The sequence below is a fragment of the Amphiprion ocellaris genome, chromosome 6 (assembly GCF_022539595.1).
Source record: "Amphiprion ocellaris isolate individual 3 ecotype Okinawa chromosome 6, ASM2253959v1, whole genome shotgun sequence".
In the NCBI taxonomy this organism is placed as follows: domain Eukaryota; kingdom Metazoa; phylum Chordata; class Actinopteri; family Pomacentridae; genus Amphiprion; species Amphiprion ocellaris.
Window position 1 is genome coordinate 3,657,691 of NC_072771.1, and position 13,496 is coordinate 3,671,186.

A 13,496-nucleotide genomic window follows, 5' to 3' on the forward strand; every position below is an offset into this window, starting at 1 on the left:
TTCATGCTGCTGGATGTTTGGACGGCAGCTCTGTTTGTCCGGTTGTGTACAGATGGTGAGCTTCTGTAAATCAATACGAACCGGCATCCATCTACTGTAAAATGTCCTGATGCTGCATTCTGTCGCGCATTAGACGGAGCAGGACGGACAGCGTGATGGAGAGCCCAGAGGATGGGCCTGATTAATGTCGGCCAGTTTTGGACGAGTCTCAGCAGCAGCGTGTTCGCTTGATGTAAATTACCACAGCGCAGAAAGTTAATGCGAAAGTTAAGAAATGCAGGGAGAAGACAACTGTGATACTGTGTTTTCCTGACATGAGAGAAGATCTTCTGTGATCGGACACAAAATGATTAAACTAAGATGCAAAATGACCAAAATAAGACACAAAACAAACACAAAAAGATGCAAATTAATGACAAAAAGATTTAAAAAATGACCAAAATATGACACAAAACAACCACAGAAAGATGCAAAATGACCAAAATAATACAAAAAATTACCACAAAAAGATAGAAAAGGATGAAAATAGAAACAAAACAACCACAAAAAGATGCAAATGAATGACAAAAAGATGAAAAATGACCAAAAAAAGACACAAAATGAGCAAAAAAGATGCAAAATGGATAAAACAAGACACAAAACAACCACAAAAAGTTACAAAATGACCAAAATCAGATGGAAAACAACCAAAAAAAAGATGCAAAATGACCACAAAAAGATGCTAAAGGACCAAAATATGACAAAAACAACCACAAAATGATGGAAAATTACCATAAAAGGTACATAATGACTCCAATATGATGCAAAATGACCAAAATATGACACAAAACAACTATAAAGAGAAGCAAAATGACCGAAAAAAGGCACAAAACCTCCACAAAACGTTGGAAAATGATTATAAAATACACAAAATGACCACAAAAGATGCAGAATGACCAAAAGGATTCAGAAAACAACCCAAAAAAGATGCAAAAAGACCAAAATAAGACACAAAATGACCACAAAATGATTCTAAAGGACCAAAATATGATACAAAACAGCCACAAAATGATGGAAAATTATCATAAAAGACACATAATGACTACAAAAAAAGCTAAATGACCAAAATAAGACACCAAACAACTACAAAAAGATGTAAAATGTCCACAAAAAAACACAAAATGACCATAAAAAGATGCAAAATGACCAAAGTAAGACAACAACCATAAAAACTCATAAAATGAAAATGAAAGACACAATATAATAAAGCTAGATACAAAATGACCAAACTAAGACACAAAGTGACTTACTTTGGATGCAAAATGACCAAAATATGACACAAAACAACTATAAAGAGAAGCAAAATGACCAAAAAAAATACGTAAAACAACTACAAAATGATGGGAAATTACCATAAAATACACAAAATGACCACAAAAAGAGGTAAAATGACTAAAAAACACACAAAATGACCAAAATCTGAAGAAAACAGCCACAACATAATGGAAAATTACCATAAAATACACAAAATGACCACAAAAAGATACAAAATGACCAAAGTAAGACACAAAACAACCATACAAAGACATACAATGACCAAAAAAGACACAGTGATTAAACATAGATACAAAATGACTAAAACAAGACACAAAACAACCACAAAAACACACAAAATGATTAAACAGAGGCAAAATTACCAAAATACGACACAAAGCGACCACAAAACGATGTAAAAGGACCAAAATATGACACAAAGCAACTATAAACAGAAGCAAAACGACCAAAAAAAGCACAAAACAACAACAAAAAATTCAAAATGACCACAAAAAATGAAGATTTTTGCTATTTTTCCAACACAATGCCTTCACAGACCATCAGATAGCTTAAAAATCTGAGGTTTTTCTCTGTTTCTACTGTCTGCCTCTGAAAAATGGTGCAATTTAGGTGATTTGTTTTTAAACAAACCTGCCAGCAGATTTCAGAGTTCATATTGTTAACACACAGGTGTGATATCTTAGGTTTGAGAGGGAATATCTGTTCTGTTTCTTGTTTTGTGTTGTTTTAAAACTCTTGTGGTCTGACTCCAGCCTTAAAGTCAAACTCACCTCTTACACGAAGCTGTAATAACCCAAAAATACCTCCTGTTTCCTGTTGTGCACCTTCTGATACGTTGCATCAAAGACCAGCCGGCTGGATAAACATGCAATCTGTAGTTCTCTGAAACCTCTGAGGATTTCTGGGGTGAAAAATGTCAAGTGTCTAACATGACTTTAACACTGAAAGCGTCCAGCTGGGAAAGATGCTTTAGAACGAAACTGCAGAGTGACATGAGGAGAGAATCAAAAGGAAGTGGAAAAGATCAAAGGCAATAAAGGCCTGAATCTACAGAGTAAATCTGTCAATAAAGACTTCCTGAACCTTCAGTGCTCCCACGACGCTGCAAAATAAAACCCTGAGGGATTATTAGATCGGCAAAGAAATGCAAAAGATCAAAAAGGAAACGAAACACTGACCAAAATGAGAAAAAAAAACACAAAATGACCACAAAAAAGATGCAAAATGACCAAAAAGAGATGTAAAATGAATATTATGTGACAACATAACCACAAAAAGATGAAAAATGACCAAATAAGACATGAAATGAAACAATATGTGACGGAAAATAACCACAAAAAAATGCAAAATGACCAAAATTAGCCACAAAACAACCATAAAAAATGCAAAATGAACAAAATAAGACAGAAAACAACCACAAAAAAATGCAAATTGACCAACAAGAGATGTAAAACTAATATTATGTGACAACATAACCACAAAAAGATGAAAAATGACCAAATAAGACATGAAATGAAACAATATGTGACACAAAATGACCCAAAAAACACAAAATGACCTAAATTAGCCACAAAACAACCATAAAAAGATGCAAAATGACCAAAATAAGACACAAAACAACCACAAAAAAATGCAAAATGACCAAAAAGAGACAGAATGACCACAAAAAGATACAAATTGACCAAAATAATACATAAAACAACAAAAAGATGCAAAACGACCAAAAAAGACACTAAATGATGACAAAAGATACAAAATAATTCAAAACAACCACAAAAAACTACAAAAATGTGCAAAATGACCACAAAAATATGCAAAATGGCCAAAACAAGTCACAAAACAACCACAAAATCTGACAGAAAACAACAACAAAATGATGGGAAATGAACACAAAAAGATGCAACTTAGCCAAAATATGACACAAAATGACCACAAAGAGATGCAAAAGCACCAAAAAAAGACTAATCACAATCACAAAATGATGGAAAATGAGCAAAATATCACACGAAATGACCACGAAGAGATGCAAAAGCACCAAAAGACAACCACAAAAAGATGTAAAATGACCACAGAGATGCAAAATGACCAAAATGTGTCATAGAACGAGCAGTTTTCTGATCACGGCATCAAAATAACAAGGAAGTTGAAATGATCTGAGGCCATAAAAGTCAGAATCTCCTGTTAAACCTCTGGATAGAGACTTCATGAACCCTGACTGCTCCTAAATTAAACCTTGAGCGACTATCCCGAGTCTCAACAAGCCGACGAGTGTTCAGTTGGTGCCTCCCGACCCTCCGTCCACTGCAGAGTGAGAGCTCTAAAGCAGGACACTAATCAGGCCCATAATGACCCTCTGATGGATGGACTCTCCCCTGATGGAGTCGGAGCCTCGAGCCCAGCCGGAGCTCCGCTGAATGGGAAGCAGGACCTCTCGGCTTTCAATTACCGTCTCTGGGAGAAGTGTTTGAGCTGCGACGAGCCCTGAGGCTGCTCCCAACTGGAAGGGAATCAATAATTTCTCCTGATCAGACCGGCGTCCGGCTCTGGGAGCTGACATCTGAGAGCAGGAGAACCGAGTGCTTTCTGCTCCTGCTGGATAATAATTTATTACGGTTTAGTTTGCTGCTTTTAAATCTATTTGTACATGTTTCCTGGTTGTACTGACATCAAATCAGAATGAAGAAACCGATTCAATCATCGCTGGCTGTTCATCAGTTCATGGATTTATAGAGATGTTAAAGATGACGATGTTGTTACAGTCAACCATGGATTACCACAAAGGGGCACAAAATTAACAATATGAAGCATCGAATGACCAGAAAAAAAGATGCAGAATAAACAACATGTGACAAAACAACTACAAAAAGATGCAAAATTACCAAAATAAGACAAAACACAACCACAAAAAGATGCAAAATAACCAAAATCAGACACAAAAAACTACAAGATGCAAAATGACCAAAAAAGACACAAAAAACTACAACAAGATGCACAGCTATCAAAATAAGACACAGAATAACAACAGAGATGCAAAATCAACAATATGTGGCAGGAAACACCCACAAAAAGATGCAAAATTATAAAAAAAAAGACACAAAATGACCACAAAAAGATACAAAATGGCCAAAATCAGACACAAAATGACAATAAAGAGATGAAAAATGACCAAAATTAGAAGAAAAACAAGATGCAAAATGACCAAATAAGACACAAAATGACCACAAAAAGATGCAAAATTACCAAAATAACACACAAAATTACAACAGAGATGCAATATCAACAATATGTGAGAGGAAACAACCACAAAAAGATGCAAAAGTGCCAAAATAAGACACAAAACAACCAAACAGAGATGCAAAATGACAACAAAGAGATGCAAAATGATAATAAAAAGATGCAAAATGACCAAAATCAGACACAAAACATCTACAAAAAGATGCAAATGGTCAAAATAAGACATCATTTTACAATAAAGACATGCGAAATGTGACAAAAAATAACTACAAAGATGAAAAATGACCAAATAAGACACAAAACAACCCAAAAATAAGATGCAAAATTACTAAAATAAGATACAAATTGGTCGCAAAGAGACAAAACACTTAAAAAAAAACATGCAGTAACTTAAGTCAATTCAGCAGCTTGTCGATGTTTTCAGGATGAATCCGTCTCAGTCATTTATTTCTGCCTATTCTTTAAATTTTTTGTGGGCTGCAGCCTAAAAAAGTTGTGATTTGTTTCCAGTCCACCTCAGGTCTGCTGGATTTAAACCCTCTGATTGAGCACCTTTGTTCCCAGAAATACTGCAGCAGAAGATAAGAATAATGTGCATTGTTAAAGACAGAGCAGTTTAGTTGTTTTGTTGCGGTTTAATTTGGGAGACCTTTGGGAGCTGAATTAATTTAGTGTTTGTGGGACGGAGGCAGCAGAGTTTCAGTAATGACCAATCACAGCTGTGCCCTTTGAGAAGCAGCAGGAATATGAGTGTTTTATTTTCTAAGTCATTACTGCTCTGAGTTTTAATGTGTGTAGCAGGACCTAAGCTGGACAGGAGTTCAGTACAGTGACAAAACTTTATGAGTCCAGCCACTAAAAGGTGCACAATTACCAAAACAAGACATAAATATGACTGCAAAGAGACAGAACGGCTAAAAACAGCTGTACGGTACATGCAAAATGGCTCAAATGTGACACAAAATTACCACATTATCCCACATGTCATTTGTGGGATAATGACATGAAAAATGACCAAAAAAAAAGACACAAAACAGCCACAAAATGATGAAAAATTACCATAAAAGAAACAAAATTACCATAAAGAGATGCAAAATGACCAAAGTAAGACTTTTTTGCACTAAAACTAAGGGAAACATTGGAATTGTGGTTATTTATAGGTTTTTATTCTATTATTTTACTGGTCACTGGAGATCAAATTGTTGTGTTTGTGGCCCCTGAATTAAGACAAGATTGACACCGCTGATCTAACCTGTTGTAAATATAAAATATTTCAGAGCTTCTGTTCATCCACAGCAGGTTTGTTGTCTAGTTTCCAGAGAAGTACGTCACATCTGGTTTTATTTAGCCTTCAGGGCGACGAAGAGGTCCAGTTTGAAAACCTCCCTGACAGCAGGAATCTTCCTTCCTGAGTCATCGTCCGTCTCTGCAGCTAATCCTGCTCTTTGTTCTCTGGCAGGAGGAAACTCTGTCTGCGATCGATACAGCGTCACTGAAAATAAATCTGATTCTAAAGCTGAGAGTTTCTCAGGCTTCACGACGAGGTTACAACAGAGCTGGAATAAAACAAAACAAACAAAATGAACAAAATGTGACAAAACTAACATAAAAAGGTGCAAAATGACCAAAATAAGATTCAAAACAACCACAGAAAGATGTTATTTAAAGGATACCACTCCTTTCAAATCTGTTCCCAGGTTTCAGGGCTTCAGAAGGTAAAAATGTTGTTAAAACATTTTCATTACTGTTTAAATTCTGATTCATGTGTGGTTTTCTTCTCAGGCTGCAGACTCTCCTCATGTTCTGTCCTTGCCGAAGACCTGGGTGAAGGAGGGAGGGATGGTGCGCCTCGACAGGAAGTACCTGAAGACGGACTATAAGGGAGTCAGCACTGATGACATCGTCTACACCATCCTCGGCTCAGACCTCCAACCCAAATACGGTATAAACCCTTCAACACTCAGTCACGTGGGATTTATTTCAGAACAAGATGCTTCCAAACACTTGTAAAGACCATCTATATCATGGTAGTCTTTGGTTTCCGGTGCTGGTTCTTTCCTCGGCAACCACTCAAACTTGCCCACTAATGCTTACTGTGTTCCCCTTGTTTTAAAATGGAGCTTTTCTTTCCCGGAAACCTCCCTAAACTCAAGCAACTGCCTCCATTTTCTGTATAAGTAGTACAAAATGACATGTTTTAATTGCGGAAAACCTCAATGGGACCTATAAAATAATGAAAATAAATGGCATGAAGTTACATTTGGAGAGAAAAACTGCAAACCTCTACCTAACAAGTGCAGATTGTCCTATTCAAGAATTAAGACACATTTGCTGCGTCCGAGAGATCAATGACGACACCTTCAAACAAGCAGCATTACACTGTCAATCATTACGAAAAGGACGGAGCAGCTCTTTCGGTCAGTGAACCTGTAACTCTGAGTTTTTTGAAATGGAATCACCGAAACACATGAATTTGTTGCAAAAAAACTAGCATGAATTTCAGTTTCTTCATAGATTTATTAAAGATCTTCTGGAAATATGACAAAATTTGCTGTCTTCACCTCATTTAGGTTCTTTTGGTTTCCATCCACAAGCTTCTGGTTTATCTTTGACTCCAAGATCAGTCTTCTAACTAATGATCTGAGGTTTCGAATCAGTGAAACACATGCATCTTTGTCTCTAAAAACAATCATGCATTTTGTTCTTACATAGAATACCTACTGTCAAGCATGGTGGTGGTAGTATTACGCTCTTGGGTTGTTTCACTGCAAGTGGAACAGGTGCTTCATATAAAGTAAATGGAATAATGAAGGTAATCATTTAAAATCATGATCAGAAGGTTGATCTCTGACACAGTTGGGTGTTTCAACAAGACAAAGACCCCAAACACATCAAAAGTGGTAAAGAAATGATTCAGTCAAGCTAGAATGAAGGTTTTTGACTGGTCTCTATCAAATATTCCGGCTTAAGCCCATCAAGAACCTGAAGAAACAAGTCAGAAAGACAACTAATTTTGTTAAAATACACCAATTCTGTCATGAAGAGGTTCGTGAGAAGCTTGTGGACGGAAACCAAAAGCCTCTATCGGAGACGAAAATGACCAACTGATGTTTAACCAAATATTAGCATTTCTTTCGGTATACTTTTGACCCAGCAGATTTTGTCATTTCCCCAAAAGATCTTAAATAAATACATGCAACAGGTCATCCCAGTTCTTCATTATTCCATTTACTTTGTGTAAAGCTCCAGTTCCACTAGCAGCAAAACAACCCCCGAGCATAATACTGCCACCACCATGCTTGACAGTAGGTATATTCTCAAGAACTATAATGCATGATTGGGTTTGTTGTGTGACAAAGATTCACGTGTATCAATGATTCCATAATAGAAAATCAAAAGTTATAGGAGTCATTGGAAACTAAAGACGGCCACGATATGTGACGTGGTCTTAACAAGTTTCATATACATCAAATATTTGCATTCTTTCCATCAATTGTTAAACCCTAATCTAATTCCAACCATCTCTTATCTTCACCTAAACACAACCTTTATCTCTAAACTTGACCATCTTAGGGTTTAAACCCAACATTTTCATCTGTTTCATACTAGAATCCATCTGTTTTGCTTTAAAGATAAACATGTTTGAGTGTTTATGTCTAATAACTGAGAGGACTTTATGGCATCTGTCTAGGTGAGGTGGTTCTGGTTTCCATGCCGGCTGACGGGCCGTCCGAAGGTTGGCGTCCTTCGCTAACCAACGATCGAGGATTCACGCCCACGACTTCCTTCACCCAGCAGGATGTGAACGACGGAACAGTCTGGTATCGACACTTTGGCTCCGGCAGCAGCAGCGACTCCTTCCAGTTCCAGGTCTGAGCCGATTCTTACTTCCTGTACGTAGAGAAAAACACGTTTCAGTCACAAGACCGATGAGTCACAATTCTTCAATCACAATTTTAATTGAATCTGTCATGTTGGCTGCTTAGTGTAGCAGACGAAGAGCACAAAACCAAAGAGAAGCATCAATAACACCATGATTCTAACAACAAACACCCAGAGTTTTATCCAAATTGTGTCCGAAATATCAAATGTAAAAAAAAGTGAAACTGAAGTTGAATTTCTTTGATTATTTTTATCACAAATGTTGAAAAGACCTGGAATCAACACGTAAAACATTGTTCCAAGTGGCCACAAAAAATGGAAGCTCTACATGCTATAGATGTTTGTTTACATTTTTACAACCCTTTTAAACTATTTTTTTTTAGATGTTTCACTGTGCTGAATGTATCTTCCAACAACTGTATATTGATTCATAGTACTGTTATTCAATCAAATACCAAAAAAACACCCAAACCAAACAAGAAAATCACAGTTTTATCCAAATTTTGTTTTAAAAAAATCAAGTTTTTTCTATATTATGAGCCAAGAAATATGAAATTTGCACCAGTAGAGCATTAAATGAATAAATAATATGTAGTAATGATAATAATATTTATTTATTTTGCATTTTTCTGAGCAAAAAATACTCAAAAGGACTGATAACCTCTTACCAAAACATATTAGACGTACCATTAGCTCACAAAAATATTGTTTCGTGAAATAAATACAATGAAATTTGCAGATTTTTTGAAATTCAGGACTGAAAAATAACATAAGTTAAAATAAATAAAATTTCTGAAAACGTACAACAACCGTTCACAAGAAACGTCAACATCTGTGAAATTTAAAGGCTTTTTGCTCGAACCACCATGAAAAGTAGATGTTTATCTGTTATTATAAAGCTATTTCAGAAAATATAACAAAAATTCTAGTTATTTTTGTGATTATGTGGAACAGTAAAGGTGTTATTGAGGCTTCTAAAGATGCGTAGAGACGTAAGGTCTGAAGCGATGCCGACATGTAGCGGGTTATACTTCATCCTACTCGTTTTCAGACTCATATTTTGCGATTTATTTATTAATTTATCACATTTAAGGTGTTGTTTCTCAAATAAATCGATAAAATATGTATAAAAAAATAAGAAAAGTGTCTAAAGGCAGTGTGTGAATGTACAGAAATACAGAAACTGGACAGGAGGAGGATGAAGAGCTTTCCTGCATTTTCTACCGCCACTGTACCGTACGAATAATGTAACAAACCTGATAAAAGAAAGTAAACACAAACTGTGGCAGGGAAACCTTGGGGAGGCGATAAGAAAAAGAAGAGGAGGAGGAGATGCTGACACAGACGCATGTTGTCGTCCTTGTCATGTTTTTCTCTTTGTTCTTTGAAGTTCATCCGTCCATAATCCCTCGTATTTACCTCCTCAGTCTCCAACCTACAACATCCTCCCTCCAGATTTCACTTCTTTTTTTATTCCTTCTCTCTCCTCTTCAGTCTGTCTTTTGCCTCTAACTGTCTCCAATTTTCTTGAAAATATGTGAAACTGATCCAGGAAGCTGCAAAAAACTACCATATTAAGACTCAAAACAAGCACAAAAAGATGCAAAATGACCAAAATAAGACTCAGAACAAACACAAAAAGACACAAAATGACCAAAACAAGACACAAAACAAACACAAAAAGATACAAAATTACCAAAATAAGACTCAAAACAGCCACAAAATTATGCAAAATGACCAAAACAAGATTCAAAGCAAGAACTAAAAGATGCAAAATGAACAAAACAAGACACAAAATGACATGGAAGAGATGCAAAATGAACAGCATGCATGGCTAGCCTTTATAATGACCAAGACAAGACAGGAAATGTGGTGAAAATGGCCTAAATCTCATTGAGTTGAGCTCCAACCACTTTAGGGTTTATTGTGTATTAATTCAGTCAGTATTTTCTCAGGATTTCTGCCTCCTGATGTGTTTACTTCCTGATTCTTGTCGCCTCGCTGCAGATTTCTCCTCGGTCTGACACACGGAGGCTCTGGAAAAATCACACCCACAGCAACTTATCTTGATTAGCGCTAATGACACCAAATTACTCGCAAATTGCCTCCAAATCCGAGACAATCCCGCTAAAACCGATGGAACATTCATCACGGCGCCGGTTAGAGCGTTTCCCCGCCGGTCTCTGCTTCACCTCGGCTCCATTAGAGAAAACAAAAGAGGCGGCCAGAAGCTTGTCCTGCGTCTAATCATCCGTCAGCCCCTCCGTCCAGCCGGCCTCCCACGTTTTCAGGCTCCATCCGTCAGCGAAATGCATTTCAATTACACGGCGCCGAATTCAAATTAAATTCTCGAGTGTGCCATCATTTCTGCGGGAAGAAAAGCCGTCGCGAAACCGAAACTCTGCGAGTCTTTGTGCGTTTTGTCAGAGGCGGTGATTAAAGTTGACAGTTTGTCAGGCTGCTATTATTGTCCCGCACTGTTTTGCCTTTTTTTTTTTTTTTTTTTAATCAAAGTGTTTGGCTCCTTCTAAGAACTGATTGGTATAAAATTCACTCTGCAGCAGCAACAGAACAGAACAGGGGGTTTTGCTCCACGGCACTTGATGCATAAATCAAAAATTCAAAAGTCAGAAACATGGTGATTTTAGTGCCTCAGCAACTTCTGAAACTCACTCAAAGTTTGTGGTTTCTAGGAGCATCTACAGAAAGGTTGTGCTATAAATTTCTCCTGCTTGTAAAGAGAAATGAACGCGTAATTACTTTAAATTTGTGGATAATTTAGATTTAAGGTCATCGTCGTCTCTGGTTTATCGCTGGCTGTTCTCCATATCTCTCTCCTTTCATGTCCTGTCAACGTTTTTATTATCAGCTGTGCAATAAAGGCTTGAAATGGTCCCAAAAGACCTTCAAAAATACTGCAAATGGAGTCCGAAAAGAGAGGAAAACAGTGCTGTTTGCTGCTCATAAATAAAAGTCACACTTGGAGCTGCAACATAAAGCCAGTCAGAGGATAATTATTGTGTGTGGAGTTGCTGAATAAGCCTGAGGACTGTGTTTGTTTATGTCTGGTGGTTCGCCTTTGCTTTTAGAGTCTGCTTTGAATAAGATTCTGAATCATATATCTACATTATTTGCATTAAAATAGCCACAGTACAGTCATCTTAGATTGTGAAACTTATAAATATACTTTTACTGCCTATAACTATGTCCCAGTGGGGGTTACTGCAGGAGTATGGGCTACTAGGGACGTTGTTACGAGCCATCTGGTCCTTGTGCAACCAAAGGTTGAGTTGTGTTTGTATTCTTGACACAAAGTCAAACATGTTTTTAATAGATGTTGGACTCCATTAAGGTTTGTCCCTTGTCCCTGATACTGTTGTGAAAATTAAGAACGTTATCTCAAGGTTTAGTCGGAGTAAAAAGAGTGTCCAGTTTGGGAACCTCAGAGTCGCATCTCCGCTTCTTTGCAGATGATGTGGTTCTGTTAGTATTCATTGAACTATAGTTTGTAGCCGAGTGTTAAGCAGCTGGGATGAGCTTAACACTTATGATCAAAAGGACACTACGCCAGGAAGGCAAATCTCTCTATTTCCTAGTTGATCTACATCCTGACCATCACCCGTGACTAAGGATGTCTGATTAAAGCATTTTTTTTTAACTGATCGGTGTTGCTGTGACCCTAAGCCCAATCCTTTACTGCTCCGGTATAAATCTAACATCCAGAACATGCCTGTAAAAGAAATTGTAATGAAACAGACACTTTTCCTTGCCTAATTATAGGTTAAGTTTAAAAAAAAAATACATAGAAATTGTCTGAAAGTGTATGTAGATGTCACTGGATCCAATATATGTTGGATAAGATACAAGATGAGACAAGATAAGATACCATATAATAGATAAGATGCGATAAGATATAAGATAAGAGAAGATAAAGAGACAAGATGAGATAAGATATGATGAGATAAGTTAAGATACGATGAGGTAAGACACAGTGAGATAAGATATGATACAATGAGATAAGATAAGATGAGATACGATACAACAGCATTTGATGCGATAAGATACGATATTATGAGATGCAATACGAAATATGATGCGATGAGATGAGATACAATCAGATAAGATTGGATGAGATACGACGAGATGAGATAAGAGAAGATAATATACAATGAGATGAGATAAAATACGATACGGTAAGATAAGATGAGATACGATGAGATAACATAATGAGATGTGATACAATGAAATAAGATGAGATGAGATATGATACGAGATATGATGCGATAAGACAAGATGAGATATAGTACGATACAATACGATAAAATAAGATACGAAAAGATAAGATGTGATAAGAAACGAGATAAGAAATGATATGATGAAATGAGATACGATAAAATGAGAAATGATAAGATATAAGATGCGATACAATAAGATACAATGAGATGATACGATAGAATAAGGTACGATGAGATACAATATGATGAGACTTTTTTAATCTTGAAGGAAATTCTCATGCCAGACATTGCTCTAAAAAAAGTGATAAAGATATTATACAATAATATTGGATAGAAGTGTGATATAAAACTGAAATAAAACAAATAAGCTAAAATAAGGAGGGGCTGGAATAAAACAGTAAAAAGTAATGCTGATAATTACACTGAGATAGTAAATAATATTACAAATGAAAATGCAATATTTCAGTTTCCTGTGTGATATTAAATGAACACACATCAGTTTCTTAAGTTGACAAATAAACCGTGATGGAAACACGAGAGTGTAGTTTGACAACATAACAGCTTCTTCAGATGAAGGTGAAGTTTCACTTTGAAGATGCGATGTAGGCGTGATTTTACATCAAAGCCTCGTCTTTTGACTTTTGGAGCAGGATTTATTGGATTTGAAAGCTTATAAAACACAGCGTGTGGCCTGCGTCGAACAGAACCAGCTGCAGGATCGATACTTCTTCCTGCGACTCGGTGGATCCGGCTGACTCGACACGGACTCTGACTGGTGGCTTCACGCTGCTGCAGCATTACTTCTGACTGACAGAACCGACGATGAGCTCT

General features: G+C 36.7%; 1 protein-coding gene across 1 annotated transcript in view; it reads left to right on the plus strand.

Annotated features, from left to right (window-relative positions):
• Nucleotides 1-13,496, plus strand: part of fras1 (Fraser extracellular matrix complex subunit 1) — a 263,784-nt gene that overhangs the window by 145,604 nt on the left and 104,684 nt on the right. The window contains exons 27-28 of the mRNA XM_055011340.1: nucleotides 6,331-6,490; nucleotides 8,240-8,418. Coding sequence (XP_054867315.1) covers nucleotides 6,331-6,490; nucleotides 8,240-8,418 — 339 coding nt within the window. The remainder of the gene's footprint in view (nucleotides 1-6,330; nucleotides 6,491-8,239; nucleotides 8,419-13,496) is intronic.